Genomic DNA, 20,529 nt, shown 5'->3' with positions numbered 1-20,529 from the left:
CCCCTTCTGGGCCGGATCCTCGGTAAGTGCAGCCGGCGGCCGCGTCTTCTGTGGAGTCGCAGACATAAAGCCGCCTTCAGATTTGGCCCACCACCCCGAAGCCGAGTCCTTCAGAAAAAGTCCCGGAGGGGCCGGTCGGCGCCGGGAACCTGCTTCTGTTTGCGGCGCTTATTCAGTAGCGAGCGGCTCTTGGAGGGGCACCCAAAGGCGATCTTCCTTTAGTCACCCCTGTTTGTTTTCTATTGGTTCTCCCGCTCGAAAAAATAAGACATCCCCCGAAAATAAGCCGTGGTGTGTTTTTTTGGAGGAAAAATAAATATAAGACGTGTCTTATTTTAGGAGAAACATGGTAGGTTGGCAGGAGCTGGGACCAAGCAATGGGAGCTCACCCCGTCACAGGGATTCGAACCGCCGACCTTCTGATCAGCAAGCCCTAGGCTCAGTGGTTTAGCCCACAGCGCCACCTGGGTCCCTTTTTCTTTATATAGTCAGTCTTTATTAGTTTATAAACGATACACACACAAAACACACAGCATAATTCACAAATAAAAAGAAGAGGGGAAAACAAAAAACAATACAACTCGAAAACACAGAAAAATTTCAGCCACCGACTTCTGCCCTCCTTAGTATGGCTTCTTTGTTTCCCTATTACTTGCCTCTATTTTTCAATAAACTTAACCTGTACTAAATCTTATTTGTGTTTTTTTTTAACCTTATGTCATTCTGAGAGTTATTCAAGGCATTCCAATGTTTTAATATGGGGACAATGTTCTTTTAAACATTGTCTATAAATTTCCCATTCCTTTTTAAACTTTTGAGTCAATCGATCCCTGATCTTCTCCGTCATATTCGTTAATTCCATATATTCAAACAATTTGACCTGCCACTCTTCTTTTGTTGGAATTTTATTTCCTTTCCATTCCTTGGCTATCAGCATCCTCACTGCAGTTGTTGCATACATAAAAATCCTCCTTTTCTCTGTTGGAATGTCTGGTGCCAATAATGCCTAAGAGGAAGGCTTCCGGTTTTTTGATCAACGTTATTTTGAACAGTTTTTTCAGTTCATTGTATATAAGTTCCCAAAAGCTCTCAATTTTTTTACAACCCCACCACATATAGTGCATTGTTCCCTCTAGCTACACCTCCAGCAACCTTTTTCATGGGGGAATCACTCAATCCACTTGTTCATTTTCATGGCCATTCTCTACAATATCCTTTCTCAGGTTCCGTTCCTGCGCAAGCCCCTGCCTGCCACTACTTTAACAGTCAGGAGGGAGTTTCCCCCAAAGTCTCTGTTCATTGGTCACCTTGGGTCAAACCTATCACTGTCCGCCAAAGGTCTCCATTCATTGGTAAGAACAGGGTCCCCAAACTAAGGCCCGGGGGCCGGATGCGGCCCAATCGCCTTCTAAATCTGGCCCGTGGACAGTTCGGGAATCAGCATGTTTTTACATGAGTAGAATGTGTCCTTTTATTTACAATGCATCTCTGGGTTATTTGTGGGGCATGCCTGGTGTTTTTACATGAGTAGAATTTGTCCTTTTCTTTAAAATGCATCTCTGGGTTATTTGTGGGGCATAGGAATTCATTCATATATTTTTTTCAAAATATAGTCTGGCCCCCCACAAGGTCTGAGGGACAGTGGACCGGCCCCCAGCTGCAAATGTTTGCTGACCCCTGGGTAAGAACATCAGAAGAGCATGCTGGATCAGGCCAATGACCCATCTGGTCCAGCATCCTCGTCTCACAGGGGCTGACCAGGTGCCCAAAAGGGAAACCCGCAAGCACAGGACCCCTCTCCCCTCCTGGGGTTTCCAGAAACTGGTTTTCAGAAGCATGCAGACAGAGCAGAGCCATTGTGACTAGCAGCCATTGCTCCCCTTGGCCTCCATCATTCTGCCCAATCCACGTAGGTGACCATCATCGCCTCCAGTGTGGGAGCAAGTTCCCCACATGTATAGCATGAGGACGCTCACCCTGGATAAAGCCTATCAGGGTCCGCTGAGGTTATGCATTCACTGGTCACCTATCAGTGTGCCCTGCACCCCCTCTGAACTTTCCCCTGCCCTTTGCACAAAGCCAGCGATAGCCCAGAAGGGTTTGCAGGAGGGGTAAAGAATGAACACTTTGTGCTGCGCAAAGGGAGTCATAGGATCCATTTGCTGGGAAACAAAATGCATTCAGAGGGGGAGGGAGGGGGAGGAAGGAAGGAAGGAAGGAAGGGCACAGCCTGTGAGCAGAAAGAACTGTGTGGACCAAGAGGAAGCAAAGGAACAGCAATCTCTTGCAAAGCCAAAGATTGGTTGCGATAATCGGTTCTTCCGGACGTTTTTGCTCATCGGGATTTTAAATAAACAATTAGGAAGGGTCGACCCATTCCGTCCACGCAGAAGCCCCTTAAGAACCATTTGTGCTACTGTAGCTTTTAGTCAAGGATACAGGATGCGTATCATCCTACACAGGGTATTCTGCTGATACTTCTCTCCCAGTTATGGCCCTGTCCGTCGTTGCCAGTCAGGCAGGATGCAAAGCAAAGTCTTTTGGCCACTGAAATATGTTTGCATTAAAAACAAAGACACGGGTGCAAAGCACTGATACTTCCATCTGGACACAGATTTTGTGCTTCGTGCTTTGAAGACCCCAGAACATGAGAAGAGCCTACAGCAGGCACCCCCAAACTTCGGCCCTCCAGATGTTTTGGACTACAATTCCCATCTTCCCCGACCACTGGTCCTGTTAGCTAGGGATCATGGGAGTTGTAGGCCAAAACATCTGGAGGGCAGCAGTTTGAGGATGTCTGGCCTACAGGATCAGGCCAAAGAGGGCCTATCTAGTCCAGCATCCTGCTCTCACAGTGGTCAACCTGCAAGCCGGACCAGTACAATTGGCACTGAAAAAAACCAAACAGAGGCCAGGGTCTTGCCACTCTGTAAGAGGGCTTTGAAACTCTGACATAGTTAAGCCCCTCTGTCTCTTCCACAGGTGCCTCCGTCCACCACGGAGAGGGTGACTGCTCACACCACCCACAGCAAAAAGCTGTTTCGCCCATTGCAGCCCAGGTAGGCACACAGAGGCCAAAGGAAATGCAGCAAAGTAAGACAAGAGAGGTAGCACAACAACCATCTTCAAATATCTGAAGGGCTGGAAGATGAAGCCGGCTTATTGTCTGCTGCTGCAGAAGGGAGGACCCGAACCAAAGGACAAGAAACGAGACTGAAGCTGAACATTTAGGGGTCCCTTCCAACTCTACAGTTCTGTGATTCATTGCAGGTATTCAAACAGAAGTTGGAGGGCCATTTGCCAGGTATTCTGCAGCTGTGATTTCTGACTTGCAGGGGGCAGAACTAGGTGACTCCTGGCAACTTATGATGCATTGTCTTTTTAAAAATACTTCCTTTGCAAAAAAACAAAAACAAAACTGATTTCTCACAAAAGGCTCCCTGGCCTGCAGATCTGAATCTACAGAGTCTGGGGGTGGGAAGTCAGATAGCATAATGTCCGGAGCAGGAGCTAAACCTGCGGGGGGAGCAAACGTCCCCCGGTCAGAGGGCCAGAAGCAGATTGCAGACAAAGACTGGCATGGCTTCTGTGGGAACATGTGACACGGAGGATGTTGGTCGGTGCTTTTGTTTCTCTCAGCCGCATGTTCTTGGCCCATGGAGAACTGTATCCAAACAGATACAGTGGTACCTCTACTTACGAATTTAATGTGTTCCGAATGCACATTTGTAAGTCGAAAAAAATTCAAATCCCATAGGAATGCATTGGGAGAAAAAATTCATAAATCGAAGCAACCCTATCTAAAAATTCGTAAGTAGAAAAAAATCCTATCTAAACCGCATCCAAGATGGCGGACGGAGCTCCATTCGTAAGTAGAAACATTCGTAAGTAGAGTTATTTGTAAGTAGAGGTACCACTGTAATTATTCACAGGGCTCAAGTCACCGCCCTCCATTAGCCAAGATCTCCATTGCTCTTCCAGCAGGCAAAAGCAGACAGTAAGAAGAAATTAAGGGTGGAAGGCTCTAAATGCAGACCTACTGGGGTATTAATGGAGTATTAATGGGCGAACTGTCTGAGAGAGTCAAATGGACAAAAAAAAAACCCACTCCTTTTCAAACCACCTGACAAGGCTTCATAACATAGGCAACATCAAGAGAACAGAGCTAGAGATCTCCGAGGACATGTGGCAACTTGTTTAAAAACTAAAATGGCTTACAAGTTACTTGTAGTTAAACCATTATTTAGTACTTCTGTACAGCTTGAGTGGTACTGTTGAACATTGATGGTTGCTTTTGCATATATCAGAGAAAACAATTTAGAAATACTTTTAGGAATAAGCCTAGGATCTTGTAGGCAGGCTGAGGGTTGAGCTAGCTTCACACTTCCTGGGAATGAGCTGCTGTTTCCTCAGCTGAGGACAGCAATTAGGCTACCGTGGTGTGATCCAGCAATCTCTTGGGTCAGTGGCCTGCAAGCCACATCCATGAGATGGGATTTTGTGTCTGGCCTCTGCAAGGCTGGAATTGAGCTGGCCTGACCTCAGAGCCCTAGAGAGCAAAAGCGGAAAGAACTGGAAGAGAACTTGGGCAAATTCTCCCAGTTCAGATGTACTGGCTTCTAGCCTACTGCTTGGAGCTGCTTGCTTGTCTTTCCCCCCTGAATGGACAAGACTGTGGGCTGCTAGTCCCATCAGAACTAGGAGCGAGTCTCCCCACTGATCTGACAACTGCGTACCCATCCCCCCACCACAATGGCCCCAAATTCATGGTCTGTGAAGGGGGCTGCAAAACACCTTTGGTATCTATAACTATACATTTAAACCAACCCAAAAATGTGCAACCAAAAAATGCCACAATGAGAGGATGCTATGAGCTGGACTATGTCCCACCATCCTGGAATACAGTGGTACCTCGGGTTACGTACCTAATTTGTTCCGGGGTGCGGTACGTAACCCCAAAAGTACGTAACCTGAAAAATCGTGACAATGCGCTTCTGCACATGCGCAAGCGGCAAACCCAGAAGTAAACGCTTCCAGGTTTGTGCAGTACGTAACCCAAAAAGTATGCAAATTGAAGCGTACATAACCCGAGGTACAACTTTATTCATCTTGCTGGCTCAGGGGCTGAGTTGGAGTCCTCTCACCATGGCTGTAAAAAGGGACTTTCGACCTAACAAGTAACACCTGATGATATCCCACCTCCCATACAATTGCCAGAGGTGAGGATGGCCTCTCTGGCTACCTCAGAAGCTGCCTCAAGGATTAGTGTACAAAGGGCACTTCTAGGCGGTTACTAATTCCGATGCGGGTTTTAACCTAACACTGACAAAGCCAGGTTGCACAACTAACGTTGTTTGAGTGCTCTTGAGCAGCAAGCCTTTTGCCACTGCCCCTGCCCTACCCCAAATACTTTTTTTGCGATAAGGTGAGTTGCAAGAGAATCCATTGGAAAGCATGGGGCAATATGTGCTCAATGGCAATAAATCATTGACCAAGGCTAACCTCCCCACACAAACAAATCAGGGTGAGTGATCAGTAAGCAAGTCGTCAAGGTTTCCCTAGGGGAGGAGTTACAGGGCAGAACTCAGGGGATCTAGGGTCATCTAGTCCAACCCCCTCCAATGCAGGTTGGATGCCAAGAGCTGTGCATGCCCCAATAGACTACATTATGGCAGGGCCACAGCTCAGTACGAGAGCCTCTGGCCTTGTGTAGAAAGTCTCGAGCTCAATTCCTGGTGTCTCTGCATCGGGCTGGGAGATACACCCCACTCCCCACTGTCTGAAACCCTGGAGCCTAAAAGCAGTTATAGTCCCCATTACAACAGGGCTTTTAAAACTGTGGCATAATAATAAAAGAACCAGGTCATTACAAAAGTAAGCAGCACGGGATGAAAGAGGAAGTTCAGTCCGTCTGCTGGGAGGCCAAAATAGATAGATCTGCACACACATTTACAGCAGATGAGTCAGCGACTGTCTGTGGGCACAATTATTTTGACCCCCCCAAAGCCATGATGGAAACAACAAGGCTGTAAGCAGATCAGCTCACAGCTTTCCTGAACTTTGGGCTACTGGCCCAATCCACAGCTAACCAAACATGCTAGCCACCTCCTCTCCCTACAGAGGAGAGAGCAGGGAGACAGAGGGTCAGACTCCCAGAGGCTACTAGTGTGTTTTTGCACCTCCACTGTCAGAGGCAGTCTACCCCTGAACACTGGACACTGGTTGCTGGGAATCACAAGTGGGGAGAGCTGCTGTTGCACTCAAGTCCTGCTTTTGGGCTTTTGAGAACAAGATGCTGGGTTAGAGATACCTTTGGTGTGATCCAGCAGGGCTCATTTATGAGCTCCATTGCCTAGAGTAGCATGCAAAGCAAGCAGGAACATGGAACCTCAATCAGGAGCATGCTGCAAATCTGGAGTGAGTCTCTCCACCATTTCCCCATCCCAAATCGCCCTCCCCCAGCTGCTATTTGCCCCTGACTATGCCATTTATTGCAAACAGCAGCTTGGGATTTGGGGTGGTGGGGAGGTGGGGCTGGCTTCTTTTTTATGGGAAAACATTGCAGTGTCTCAGTGCAAACTGATTGCATGCTACCGATTTGGCGTGCCTGCTTTCCCTTCACAACAAAAGTGGTGTGCTCTACTGAAAAATGGAGGAGGAGATGACGACCACACTAAACATGGTTCTCCAACTTTAGTCCGTTTGTATTAAACTCCCCTGGAAAATGCTCTTAGAACAAATCCTGATTTGGCAAAGTTATTAACACAGGGCAAGCTATAAACCTGAGAGGTGAAGGATCGGAATTTGGAATCAAGCAGATAGGGTTTAAACAAAGAAGCAAACAGGGTAAAAGAGCATCCCTTGCAATGAGCTGGTCTCTTAGATGCCGCTTTGGAATTGTATGCATAGGCTTACTTCAAAGAAGTAACTGGGGCATTAAAATGAAAATCTCAAATGGGTGGCAGATTGCTCAAGATGGAGCAACAAGGAACGGATCAAGGCCATGTGCTGAATTATGTATGTGTGAAGAAGAAGAAGAAGAAGAAGAAGAAGAAGAAGAAGAAGAAGAAGAAGAAGAAGAAGAAGAAGAAGAAGAAGAAGAAGAAGAATAGTAGTTTGGATTTGATATCCCGCTTTATCACTACCCGAAGGAGTCTCAAAGCGGCTAACATTATCCTTTCCCTTCCTCCCCCACAACAAACACTCTGTGAGATGAGTGGGGCTGAGAGACTTCAAAGAAGTGTGACTAGCCCAAGGTCACCCAGCAGCTGCATGTGGAGGAGCGGAGACGCGAACCCGGTTCCCCAGATTACGAGTCTACCGCTCTTAACCACTACACCACACTGGCTCAGCACTAAGGTCTAGGCTGCACACACACCAATGGAGGAAGCCGTGGCTAATTTTTAACCAGCTCACTACTGCAAATGCAGAAGTTCAGGTTATGGTGGGATCTCCCAAGAATAGAATTGCTAAATGTGTGGCAGTTTCCGAAGCTGCAGAGGAAGTTATGCTGAAACAGACACTATTAATCGTCAGGCTGTAGCCATGTGCTTAAAATTTCCTGGCTGTCTAATCTTTCTGAAAGAAGTTTTGTTATTGCTGCACCGTCTTCATTAAGTTTGGGGCAACTCTTTGTCGGGGTTCAAGGAGGCGGCATTCCAGTCAGGTAAAAACCCATTGAGGAGGGTGCAGATCGGGGCTGCTGTGGTGTGTGCCAGAAAAGGAGAGAATCCCAAGCTGTTTTAGGGGGGGCTCCATTTTGGCCCCTCTATTGATCAACTACAATTTTATCAATCTTAATGTGGAACATGCGTTATGCAGAGTCAGGCACTTGGGTCCACCTCCACACAGACTGGCAGCAGTTCTCCAAGGTTGCAAGCCAGGAGAGGCCCATGTGAGGATGCCATGGAGGAGTGACCCTGGGTCCTTCTGCAGATGCTCTAGCACAGGCATCCTCAACCTCGGCCCTCCAAATGTTTTTGGCCTATGACTCCCATGACCCCTAGCTAGCTGGACCAGTGGTCAGGGATGATGGGAATTGTGGCACTAAGCTACAGCCCTTCTTCCCCAGTCATTCTTCTACAACAACGTTGGCTGAAGTGTGGCATTTTTCCAGAACGGAGAGGAGAGGTCAGCAATGAGGCATCAGCCCGCAAGGCAGCAATGAGGTCAGTCTGTCTCCCAGAAGGGAGGGAGGGCTGCGGACATCCTGGGAGGGCCTCCTGCCACACAGGCACACGCCCCATAACAGCAGAGGGATATGAAATAATCGGTTGAATTGAGGGTCAGAGCTGTGCAAGACTCCAAAGCCAGCAAGGCTCAGGGAAGGGGCCCTAGTTCAGCACCTGCTTTGCCCAGAGAAGGTCCTGGGTTCAGCCACCAACATCTGGGGGAAGGGCTGGGAGAGAGCCCTGCCCAAAATCCTGCAGAGCTCCTGCCAGTCAGTCTACACAAGTGGCTCCCAAACTTTTGGGGGCCGTTGCCACCTTGGCTCCATGTGCTCATCCCCATTTGGGAAATTGGTTTTCCCAACCCAACAAGGAAGATAATATAACACAGGGGTCAGCAAACTTTTTCTGCAGGGGGGCGGTCCACTGTCCCTCAGATTTTGTGGAGATGCATTTTAAATAAAAGAACATATTCTACTCATGTAAAAACACGCTGATTTCCGGACCGTCCACGGGCCGGATTTAGAAGGCAATTGGGCCGCATCTGGCCCCCGGGCCTTGGTTTAGGGGACCCCTGATATAACACAAGAACATTCAAAACTGGAACAATTAATGACACATTTACTCAAAATCCAATTAAAGTGATTTAGTTTAGTTAATTCAACAAAATGGGTGAGCTTGAGCCATCAAGACCTTCTCTGCAAAGTTTAATAGCCATTTACACCTCCAGCGACCCAGGCAGGTAATCCCACTGCCCCCCAAGAGATACTACTACCCACTTTGGGAGCCCCTGGTATAGACAATATTCAGCTAGAAGGCACCTTACTCAGAAGAAGGCACCTTCCCTCCTCCTTCGCTTCAGAAATGTCGCCAGGCGCTTTCAAGCCTGCCTTTGCAACTTTATTTTTAAAAAATCGTTTTTGGAGATGCACAGGATTCTGCACCCATTGCTTCTTTATAATGTGCAGGTTGTGGAATCTATGATTTCGGCAATTAAACAAGCACAAGGGGAGCACCCATACACGAAATCAGCCCCACCTCCTACCTGGTGACACTGCGGAAACCTGAAGGGCAGTGTGGGCATTAAGTCATAAAGGGCCTGGAGGACCACCTCTGCCCATATGGACCAACCCAGACCCTCCAATCATCCTCTTAGACCCTTCTCCATGTGCCTCCTTCACGAGAGGTCCAGAGGGTGGCAACATGAGAACGGGCCTTTTCCATAGCTGCCAAGTTATCCCTTTTTTTAAGGGATTTTCCCATATGCTGAATAGGCTTCCTCGCGAGAAAAGGGAAAACTTGGCAGCTAAGGCCTTTTCTGTGGTGGCTCCCCGTTGGGGGAATGCTCTCCCCAGGGAGCCTCACCAGGTGCCTTCATTACATCTTTAGGCACCAGGCAAAAACATTCCTCTTCTCCCAGGCCTTTTAAATGTGTCTGTGGGAAGGAGCTTACTGGTTTGTTTTTTGTTTAATTATGTATTTTGCGTTTCCATTTTGTATGTTTATGTTGTGAAGCACCCTGGGATCTTCTGATGAATGGCAGTATACAAATTGTAACAACAACAACACCTCTCACTTTGAATCTTGTTGTTGTTGTTGTTTAGTCGTTTAGTCGTGTCCGACTCTTCGTGACCCCATGGACCATAGCACGCCAGGCACTCCTGTCTTGCACTGCCTCCCGCAGTTTGGTCAAACTCATGTTCGTAGCTTCGAGAACACTGTCCAACCATCTTGTCCTCTGACGTCCCCTTCTCCTAGTGCCCTCAATCTTTCCCAACATCAGGGTCTTTTCCAAGGATTCTTCTCTTCTCATGAGGTGGCCAAAGTATTGGAGCCTCAGCTTCACGATCTGTCCTTCCAGGGAGCACTCAGGGCTGATTTCCTTCAGAATGGATAGGTTTGATCTTCTTGCAGTCCATGGGACTCTCAAGAGTCTCCTCCAGCACCATAATTCAAAAGCATCAATTCTTCGGCGATCAGCCTTCTTTATGGTCCAGCTCTCACTTCCATACATCACTACTGGGAAAACCATAGCTTTAACTATACGGACCTTTGTCGGCAAGGTGATGTCTCTGCTTTTTAAGATGCTGTCTAGGTTTGTCATTGCTTTTCTCCCAAGAAGCAGGCGTCTTTTAATTTCGTGACTGCTGTCACCATCTGCAGTGATCAAGGAGCCCAAGAAGGTGAAATCTCTCACTGCCTCCATTTCTTCCCCTTCTATTTGCCAGGAGGTGATGGGACCAGTGGCCATGATCTTGGTTTTTTTGATGTTGAGCTGCAGACCATATTTTGCGCTCTCCTCTTTCACCCTCATTAAAAGGTTCTTTAATTCCTCCTCGCTTTCTGCCATCAAGGTTGTGTCATCTGCATATCTGAGGTTGTTGATATTTCTTCCGGCAATCTTAATTCCGGCTAGGGATTCATCTAGTCCAGCCTTTCGCATGATGAATTCTGCATATAAGTTAAATAAGCAGGGAGACAATATACAACCTTGTCGTACTCCTTTCCCAATTTTGAACCACTCAGTTGTTCCATATCCAGTTCTAACTGTAGCTTCTTGTCCCACATAGAGATTTCTCAGGAGACAGATGAGGTGATCAGGCACTCCCATTTCTTTAAGAACTTGCCATAGTTTGCTGTGGTCGACACAGTCAAAGGCTTTTGCATAGTCAATGAAGCAGAAGTAGACGTTTTTCTGGAACTCTCTAGCTTTCTCCATAATCCAGCGCATGTTTGCTATTTGGTCTCTGGTTCCTCTGCCCTTTCGAAATCCAGCTTGCACTTCTGGGAGTTCTCGGTCCACATACTGCCTAAGCCTGCCTTGTAGAATTTTAAGCATAACCTTGCTAGCGTGTGAAATGAGCGCAATTGTGCGGTAGTTGGAGCATTCTTTGGCACTGCCCTTCTTTGGAATTGGGATGTAGACTGATCTTCTCCAATCCTCTGGCCATTGCTGAGTTTTCCAAACTTGCTGGCATATTGGGTGTAGCACCTTAACAGCATCATCTTTTAAAATTTTAAATAGTTCAGTTGGAATATCATCACTTCCACTGGCCTTGTTATTAGCAGTGCTTTCTAAGGCCCATTTGACTTCACTCTCCAAGATGTCTGGCTCAAGGTCAGCAACCACACGACCTGGGGTGTACGAGACCTCCATATCTTTCTGGTATAATTCCTCTGTGAATCTTATTACATCTTAATCCTGGCATGTAGCTTCTCAACCAGCTTCTCAAGGTTATGCAATTCCTGAGATGCCTTGCAGGCTTATCAGATACTACTTTTAACAGCTCTGGCTTTCAAGGCCTGCAGCACAAAACATTACAAAACCCATTGTCTTAAGCTTTTCTGGTTTTGCTGTTCAGCATCCTGGCAGATTACAAACCTCATTGACTCCCAAATCCTTTCATCATTCTGGATTAGTGATGCAAGGGATCACTACCTCACCGTGCAGGTTTTAATAGGGGGGGGGGAACCACTCACTGATCATTGAAAGCTTCGCTGCAATAGGGTAGTTCATGCACTGGTTACTTCAAAACTGGATTACTGTGGAAGTGCTCTGTTCGGCGCCCTCTGCGCCACGCATCCCGGGCACAGTGAAAGCCTGCTCTGGCGCTGCTCCAGCCTGGTCAATTGTGAATAAGCAATCAGCATACTTGGAGGAGCTCACCTCCAGTGCCCCACTGCTGCCTCCTTGGTAATCCCACTGCCCCCCAGGGGGCACCACTGCCAGGCCCGGTGCGTCCATTTAGGCGGACTAGGCCATTGCCTAGGGCACGAAAATGGAGGGGGCGCTGCCGAGCCTGCCCCGCAAAACCCCTGCGCCGCCACCGCCCTCCCAAGGCGCGCGCTCGCGCTCCCCCCGCCTATGGAGGGGACGCCGAGAGCTCCCCAGCGGCGGCGGCTGCAGCGAGCGAGCGGCGGCGGTAGTGGCGGCAAGGAGGGCGGGAGGAGCGCAAGCCAAAAGGAGAGCTCAGTGCCCTCCCGCACACGGAGGGGACGCTGTGAGCTCCCCAGAGGCTGTAGCGAGCAAGCGGCGGCAGCGCCCGCAGCTGAAGCCTTCAGCTATGGGGGCTGCTGCCGCTGCTGCCCGCTCGCTGCCGCCGCTGAGGAGCTCAAAGCATCCCCTCCACAGGCGGGAGGACGCCGAGCTCCTCCCTTGGCCCGCGCTCCTCCCGCCAATGGAGGGGACGCAGGGGCATCAGCGGTGTGCGTGCATGCGTGCGTCATGACGCATGCGCCCGGGGGGCACCAGAAGGTGTTTTGCTTAGGGCGCAAAAAGCCCTAGCACTGCGTCTGACCACTGCCTACTCTGGGACCCAATGCGCCACATCTCTGGGACCCAATGCGCCTTGTTCTCAAATAAATAAATAAATAAAAATGTAAAGGATCCCTGAGACAGTTAAGTCCAGTCGCAAATGACTCTGGGGTTGCAGCGCTCATCTCGCTTTACAGGCCGAAGGAGCCGGCGTTTGTCAGCATACAGTTTTTCCGGGTCATGTGGCCAGCATGACGAACCAGAGCAGCGCACGGAAACGCTGTTCACCTTACCGCCGGAGTGGTACGTATTTATCTACTCGCACTTTTTTGCATGCTTTTGAACTGATAGGTTGGCAGGAGCTGCGACCGAGCAATGGGAGCTCACCCTGTCGCAGGGTTTCAAACCGCCGACCTTTTGATCAGCAAGCCCAAGAGGCTCAGTGGTTTAGCCTGTGTCCCCTTGGTCTCAAATTGTAGAGTCGGAAGGGACCATCTAGTCCAGGCATAGGCAACCTTGGCTCTCCAGATGTTTTGGAACTACAACTCCCATGATCCCTAGCTAACAGGGCCAGTGGTCAGAGATCATGGGAGTTGTAGTTCCAAAACATCTGGAGAGCCAAGGTTGCCTATGCCTGATCTAGTCCAACCCCCTATAGAGCCATGGCAGGAGAGCTTTCTGCACACAGAAGCAGTTCTGATTCGAGAGAGACAGAGAGGAAAAGGTGCTTTTCCAGGTCAGTCCTCTGGTCTTTCACTTCTCTTTTCTCAGAAGCAAGAGCCATGAATCCAAACGCCTCTCTGGGCCTCTCTGTAAAATGCCAAATGCTAACATGCAAATGCCAACCAAACTGATATCACTGTAAAATGCAGATGCCAACCAAAGTGGTATCACGGCTGATGGAGGCATCCTTTGAGGTTGGACCACAACATATACAGCAACAGGCAGGGGGGGGGCTCCATGTGGGTTGGTGGGGGCTCTGCTCCTGCAGCACCATCAGGCAGGCCCCAAACACAGCAAGGCCTGATCCCCACATTTTGAAAGCAAGTGAAGGAATATGCCTGCGCAGCTAAAGAACCCCTCGGCCCACCTCTTTCTGGAAATAGCTGCTGCTCAGTGGCAGAGCAGCTGCTTGGCATGCAGAAGGCACACCACCCAGCATCTGCAGGTAGGGCTGGGAAAGCCCCCCCCTACCTGAAAACCTGGGGAGTCACGGGGAGGAGAGGGCTAGTCATGGCTGCTGCCCACAACAGCTGGAGGCAGCTGTGCTTCTGCAGGAAACCACAGGAGGGAAGAGGGCTGCTCTTGCGCTCTCTCTTGTGGTTTCCCACTGTGAGAAGAGGATGCTGGACTAGACGGGTCTGTGGCCCAATGAAGCAAAGGCTCTTCTTCTGTTCTTATGTAATAGAGCATTGGGAGCTAGATGGACTCAGTGGGCACAGCCCTGTGGAACTCGCTGCCACTAGAGATTCAGCAGGTGCCAGCTTTTAAATACTTGCTGAAAACTTTCCTATTCTGCTACCCTATGCAGGCAAACAAGAGTACATCTCCCACAATGGTCTACTGACATTTGTTTGTAATTATTTTGCTTTTAACTTTCTTATAACTTTACTGTATAGTTTTATGGTTTTATATTATTGTAAACTACTCCAATTTTTTTAATGATACATGGTATATAAGGATTTGTATAAATAAGCAAGACTGATAAGTCCGGGGTCTAAGATTACCCAACTTCACTCCTGCTCTGTCCACACAGCCAGGACCGTCGGACGTGCAAAGTTCCTGATCTTATGTTTTACTGTGCACTGTATGAGTCTCATTCGCAACTTTTGTTAAACACCAAGTAAATAGAGATGAGGTCCAGAAGCCAGAAACCTCCTCCCTGCATTCGAGGCAAGAACACAGCGACTGTTATATACTCCCAATGTCCAACAGACATGGCAGAGAACGTTCATCTCCCAAAATAATTCTTTACTAAACCCCAGCAGAGGTGTCAAAGTACCAGACAACCCAAAGGCACACACCCCCTTCCTCCAAAACAATGCATGGAAAAATATACCCCTTGCGCCACCACCACCCCGTCTGAACGCCCCCCACTACCACCCAAACCAGTGTATGTACAAAGAGCCTTCTGGTTCAGGCCAAAGCTAGCCCAGCACCTTCTTCTCACGGTGGCCAACCAGTTGCAACTTCTGGGAAACGGGCAGCAGGACCCGAAGGGCACAGGTGCGGAGCTCACCCCTACAATGGTTTCCAGCAACTGCTATAATGTGAACCTAGTGATTATTGCCAGTGCAATTTTAGGAGAAATACCCTCCTTGATTGCCAAAGTTAATTATACTCGCTAGGGATGCACAAATAAAAATCTAACTGGGCTCTGGCATGCAGCTACAGAATAAACACCCAGAGAGGGAGAATCCGTCAGGATATACTGTATATACATTGAGTAGAACTCGCCAGACCATTCCCCTAACCCATTTTCTATACTATGGATCCCCACATTTATAGGTCCCTGACCAGGTCTTCTGTCACCCCCTTACAACAAGGTGGGACACTTTATTTTAAAAAATGAAACAACAGCCCTCATTGATATAGCTCAGAAAGATCAGCTCTCCAAAACCCCGTTAATGTCCTTTGGATATAAGAGCCAAGGGGCCAGAGAGTCACCTAGTTATCTCCTCTGATAAAGGGCAGGGATGATCATTCCTCCACAGAGCCACCCCCACAATCCAGAGAATGTTATGTGACGTGTATCATTTAGCGTGGCAGGGCCTACACTTTGGAACTCCTTGCCTATTGATATGAAGCAGGAGCCTTCCCTGTATAAATTGTATAACATAAATAAAACACTGTATGTCTACTGCAATGTCTACTGCAGAGTGCTGCGTCTACATGCAGAAGAGTCTACGTGCAAACACTGCAGGAAAGCCAACATTCTCCCCCACTTCTCATTCCTAAGCAACCCAACAGTGGAAAGAAACAGTCCTGCTTCTCCATCTTTGAAGGTGACTCCGAAACGACAACTAATCCAGATTGCAGCAGCCAGACTGGTATAACCTGCGGCGGCCGCCAAGACGATGTAACACTGGTCCCTAAAGGATCTACGTCAGCTCCCAGTATGTTTCCGAGCACAATTCAAAGTGTTGGCACTGACCTTCAGTATACCTGAAGGAGCGTCTCCACCCCCATCGTTCAGCCTGGACACCGAGGTTCTCCTCCTCCGAGGGCCTTCTGCCGGTTCCCTCACTGCAAGAAGCGAAGTTACAAAGGAACCAGGCAGAGGGCCTTCTGGGTAGTGGCGCCCTCCCTTCGGATGTCAAGGAGATAAACAATTATATGACTTTCCATAGACATCTGAAGGCAGCCCTGTTTGGGGAAGTTTTCAAGGTCTAAATGTTTCGCTGTATTCTGCTAGATTCTGTTGGAAGCCACCCAGAGTGACTGGGTGGGGTGAAAGTAATAAATTTATGCTTATTCTTATTCTTAATGTATTGGAGAGGGGGAGGAGAGGAGCTAAAACCTTGGAAAGACCCAGGTTCAAATCCCCACTGAGCCATGAAGTCCCCTGGATCTGATCTTGGGCCGCTCTCTGCCTGTCTGCCCGGTTGTTGCTGAGGACAAGGTCTGCCACCTTGAGCTCCTTGGAGAGAAAAAGGCAGTATAGAAAGGCGATACCCCAGGCATGTCCAACAGGTAGATCGTGATCTACTGGCAGATCACTGGAGATCACTGGACGCCTGTGGTAGATCACGGTAGATCTCTTCTCCCCCACTACCAGAAAAAGCTTTAGCTCCCCCCCCAAAAAGCTCAAAAACTTTGCCTGTCAATAAATAAATAACCCTGGGTAGATCACAGCCAGTATTTTTATAATGTGAGTAGATCACAGGATCTTAGGAGTTAGACATGCCTGCAATACACTAATGAACAACATCTAGATGGCACATTAGTTACCCCCAAGGAGTCTCTGGAAGTGTTTGAAGCATTTCACAAGCAATAGGCAGAAGTCAAGAAGTTCAGCTTTGAAATTCACAGGGTGGCAATGGCTCAGTCCCCGTCTCCTACCTCACAGGGTTGTCAAGAGAATAAAGGGAGAGGAGGGAAATTACATGCCATGCACCCAGCGCTCCTTGGCAGGGAGAGGGCATAAATATGTCAGAAAGAAAAGTCCTTCCCTGTGGATGAATGGCAGAAGAAGTTGATAGAATATATGGAACTGTATGAGTTGACGGGGAGACTTCGGGATCTGAGTGAAGCAGCAGCGGAAGAAGATTGGAAGAAATTTAAAATTTATTTGAAAAATAAGCGTATAATAGACTGAATTAATGGAAGTGAGGGAGATACAAAGAGGTTGTAGATAATACAAGGGTGTGAAACAAGTATTGATAGAAGATAAGGATAAATTAATTAAGAAGTAAGATATAGATTGAGTTTATAAGGATAAGATATAAAAGATAGAGTAACAAGGTAATATTGAAGTAATAATTAGAGTTTATATAAGATTTAGAATTTACTAAGTATGAAATACAAAGAACCGCAGTAGGAGGTGCAAAGAGGAAGTCAATTAGATTAGAAATAAGGGTTAAAAGTAAGAAATTTTGTTTTTGTATTTTTTTGTATTTTGTATTTTTTGTGTTTTGTATTACTTTTTTGTGTTTTGTATGTTTTTGTTGTTTGAAAAAATCTTTAATAAATACATTTTTTTAAAAAAAGAAAAGTCCTTCCCTGATCCTTTTTTAGGCTAGTATTGTCTCCCCAGAGCAGATAAGGCAGCCAAGGCTGAGCAAGGAGGTTCGCACAAGACCACTAAGTGAGTTATTGGCACAGAAAAGACTCAGGCTGAACACTTTGTGCCCCGCAGTGCAGACTCTCCCTCTTGTGAGGTTAAAGCAGAGGGTGAATCCTCCCTCGGCTGGCCCAGGGCTGTCCAGCGGGTCTGACATACGGGAGAGAGAAAAGATTTGAACCCAGCTCTCTTGCTCTTAGGCAAAGACTCAGACTACTAGGCCAAACTGTGCTGTTTGCTCAGATCCAAATTGCACTGTGTTCAGTGGGGATTACTCCCGGGTAAGTGTGGGCACATGGGTCCCATATCAATTAAAATTGCATATTGGTGAAAGAAACTTATGCATACTTTTGCAGATAACTGCTTTGCAAATATGTATTAGGGTATTCTTTGCAACATACAAAGAAATGTGCATTTTAGGAGAAACACAGACTAAAATGCTAACAAATTTTCAAGAGTACCTTTTCTTGAAAAATAATGCCTATTAAAAGAACACTAAAGTGGAAATGTGGAGAACTGAAATTAAGACTGCAAAATCAAGACACCAAAATGGACAGATTCAGTCATCCCTACCAGGGAGTAAATCAACTGAAAGCAGTGCAGTTACTTCTGAGTAAATACAGAGAGACTTTCTTCCCTAATGTGCCTGCTCACAGGCAAGTCCCACTGAATTCAATGATGCTTACTCCCAAGTAACTTAACTGCAAGAATGCTAGTGTGCTTGGAGGCCTTTGCACAAGAGTAGGCACTACTGAACCCTGCAGAGGTCATGCCAAAGCAGGCACCCTTAAGAAGAAAAAAGTTGAACCTTCCTTTTCTCTGTATGTACAGTAATTCTATCATTCAGTCCCGATGGAAGGAAATGCAGCGAAACACGCTAAGCATTTTTTATTGATTCACCTAATTCCGACCACGAAGGTCAAGGCAATGTGTACTGGATATGGTTCTCCCGCGCCACATCTCATCCCCACACAACCACAACCACCCTGCGAGGTAGGCGAGGCTGAACGGCCTCCAAGGTCACTTCGATCCTGAACCCCGGCCGGCCCCTCCCCGCTCCGCGTCCAGCGCTCTCCCCACTATACCACACTGCCGCACGCCCCTTCCCGAAATTCCCTATCTCCCGCAAAGCGAGCCGCGTCCGCCTAAAGGAGCGGCGGGACGAGCAGGATCGTCTCCGATGGTCCGCTTACCCAGCGCCGAAGTGACGATCCTGGGCCCGGCCGGCCGCGACGCGACGGCGGAGGAGGAGGAGGAGGGAAGAAGCGGCAGCAGCAGCAGCAGCAGGCGGCTGGCCCACCGGGCGACGCGGGACTCGGCGGCGCGGCGTTGCTCGGCTCCCATCTGCGACCCCGTGGCAAGCGCGAGCAGCCTCCGCGCGGAGCATCGCGACCGGCAGAAGTACTACCTGCGCGTGGAGGGCGGGGCTACCAGAGGGGGCGGGGCTGGGGAAAGGAGCAGCCGGCACGCGCCGCCGCCCGGGATCCCTGCGCTCCCTGCGGAACTCGCGGCTGCTGGGTTTGCATCCCACAACACCAGCCCTGTGAAGTGGGCGAGGCGGAGAGGTGCCCGCTGCAGCCCACACAGGATTTGGGCTCAGATGCAGCGTGGCCTAGGGGTTAGTCGGGCGAGCCCGGACTTCATTAAATTGGCATCATCATTGGACTCCAAAGAGTTTTGTTGTTGTGAAAAGCATCCTTGGGTGCCTCGTGTGGGCCGGGCTCAGGATCGTCACGCCGGCGCTGGCTAATTCTTACAAAAAACGTTCTTACAAAAAAAAAAGTTCTTACAAAAAACGTCCGGAGACCTCCCGGTATACGGTAGGGCGGTATAGAAATTAAGTAAGAAACATAGCTGCCAAGTTTTCCCTTTTCTCGCGAGGAAGCCTATTCAGCATAAGGGAATTTCCCTTTAAAAGGGGGAGAACTTGGCAGCTATGGTAAGAAAGTAAGTAAGTAAGTAAATGCCAGTGTGGCGTGGCGTGGCGGTTAGTGTCAGACTAGGACCTGGGAGACCAGGGTTCGAATCCCCGCTTGTTCACGAAGCACACTGGATGACCCTAACCCAGGCACTACAGTATACTACTTTCAGCCTAGCCTACATCGCAGGGTTATTGTGCGGATTTAATGAGGAGAAGGAAAACCACATACTCCACCTTGAACTCCTTGGAAGAAAGGCATGATAGAAATGCAATAAATAAGGAACATGAGACTTTTTGAATGATTCTAGTCTAGGAGAAATCATTTTATGGCCAGCAGGTGGCGGTCATAGGGTCTCTGTGTCCTTGCAACGCTATTAAAAGCCAAGAAGAACTATCAAAGGTGCGAAATCCACCTGGACAGAAATCCACCAGACAGGCATTCTTTGGCTGCGGGCACACTGTACCTTTAAGACGCTTTTGAAACACATTTCCCCCTCAAGTTTGTTCAGGGTTGCTGGGACTTGCAACTCTGTTGGGGCAGGAGGCGAGGGGAAAACTACGATGCCCAGAATTCTTTGAGGGACTGAATGTGCTTTCCAGGTATGTGTGTAGGCAGCTGTGGTGCCTGCCTACGATGCAACAGGCACTTCACTATGGTTTGTTCCTGGTGGGTGCTTTAAAAAGTCCCTTACTTTTTTTTTTGCATGAGCTTTCCCAATACATGGAGGCCAGCTTTTAAGTGACCTCGGTACTCAAATGTGGACATTTAAATGTGCAGTTTGCTCTGCTACCTTTATTGTAAACTACTTTGAGATTCTGAAGAAGAAGCGGCCTAGTTTTTTAAATGAATGAATGAATAATTGCTGGAGTAGGGGCAAGCCTCTTGCAGACTACAGCTGGGGAGGATTTTCCCGCAAACATCCCTAGCGGCAATTTCCTGGACCAGTGGTTCCTCGAGTGGACAGTGGGATTACCTGGGGGAGGGCACCAAGAGGCAAAGGAGGAAGCAGGGGGAAGCTGGAGGTGGAAAAGAATCTGAAAACCTGGTATCACTGGATGAAGTTAATCAATTTTGTGGGAATTAATTAAATAGATTTAGCTGGATTTTGAATAAATGTACAATTAATTGTTACCCTGAGCTTATGCAACCAAGGGAATGGGCCCCCCAAACGCTTAGGAACCACTGGCCCGCATCAGTTTCTGCCCAAGACTTTAATGCAGGAGTCGGCAAATTTTTTTAGCTGTGGCCGGTCCACTGTCCCTCAGACCTTGTGGCGGGCCAGAGAAGCAGCACCGGGGGGGGGGGGACCACTATCGCCACCACCGCTGCTTCTTCGTGTGGGTAAGCAGAGCGAGCTCGCCACTCCGCTCTCTGGCCCACAGGAGCACCAGGGCCGCAGCG

At 48.4% G+C, this 20,529-nt stretch overlaps 1 protein-coding gene across 1 annotated transcript in view; it reads right to left on the bottom strand.

Moving 5' to 3' along the window:
- Window positions 1–18,617, bottom strand: part of SEMA7A (semaphorin 7A (JohnMiltonHagen blood group)) — a 57,894-nt gene extending 39,277 nt beyond the window's left edge. The window contains exon 1 of the mRNA XM_060279004.2: window positions 18,400–18,617. Within this exon, the coding sequence (XP_060134987.1) occupies window positions 18,400–18,550 (151 nt within the window). The 5' untranslated portion in view covers window positions 18,551–18,617. The remainder of the gene's footprint in view (window positions 1–18,399) is intronic.
- Window positions 18,618–20,529: the final 1,912 nt, after the last annotated feature.

This window comes from Zootoca vivipara, chromosome Z1, assembly GCF_965207765.1.
Source record: "Zootoca vivipara chromosome Z1, rZooViv2.hap1.1, whole genome shotgun sequence".
Classification (NCBI taxonomy): Eukaryota; Metazoa; Chordata; class Lepidosauria; order Squamata; family Lacertidae; genus Zootoca; species Zootoca vivipara.
This window is presented reverse-complemented; position numbering and strand designations above follow the sequence as displayed.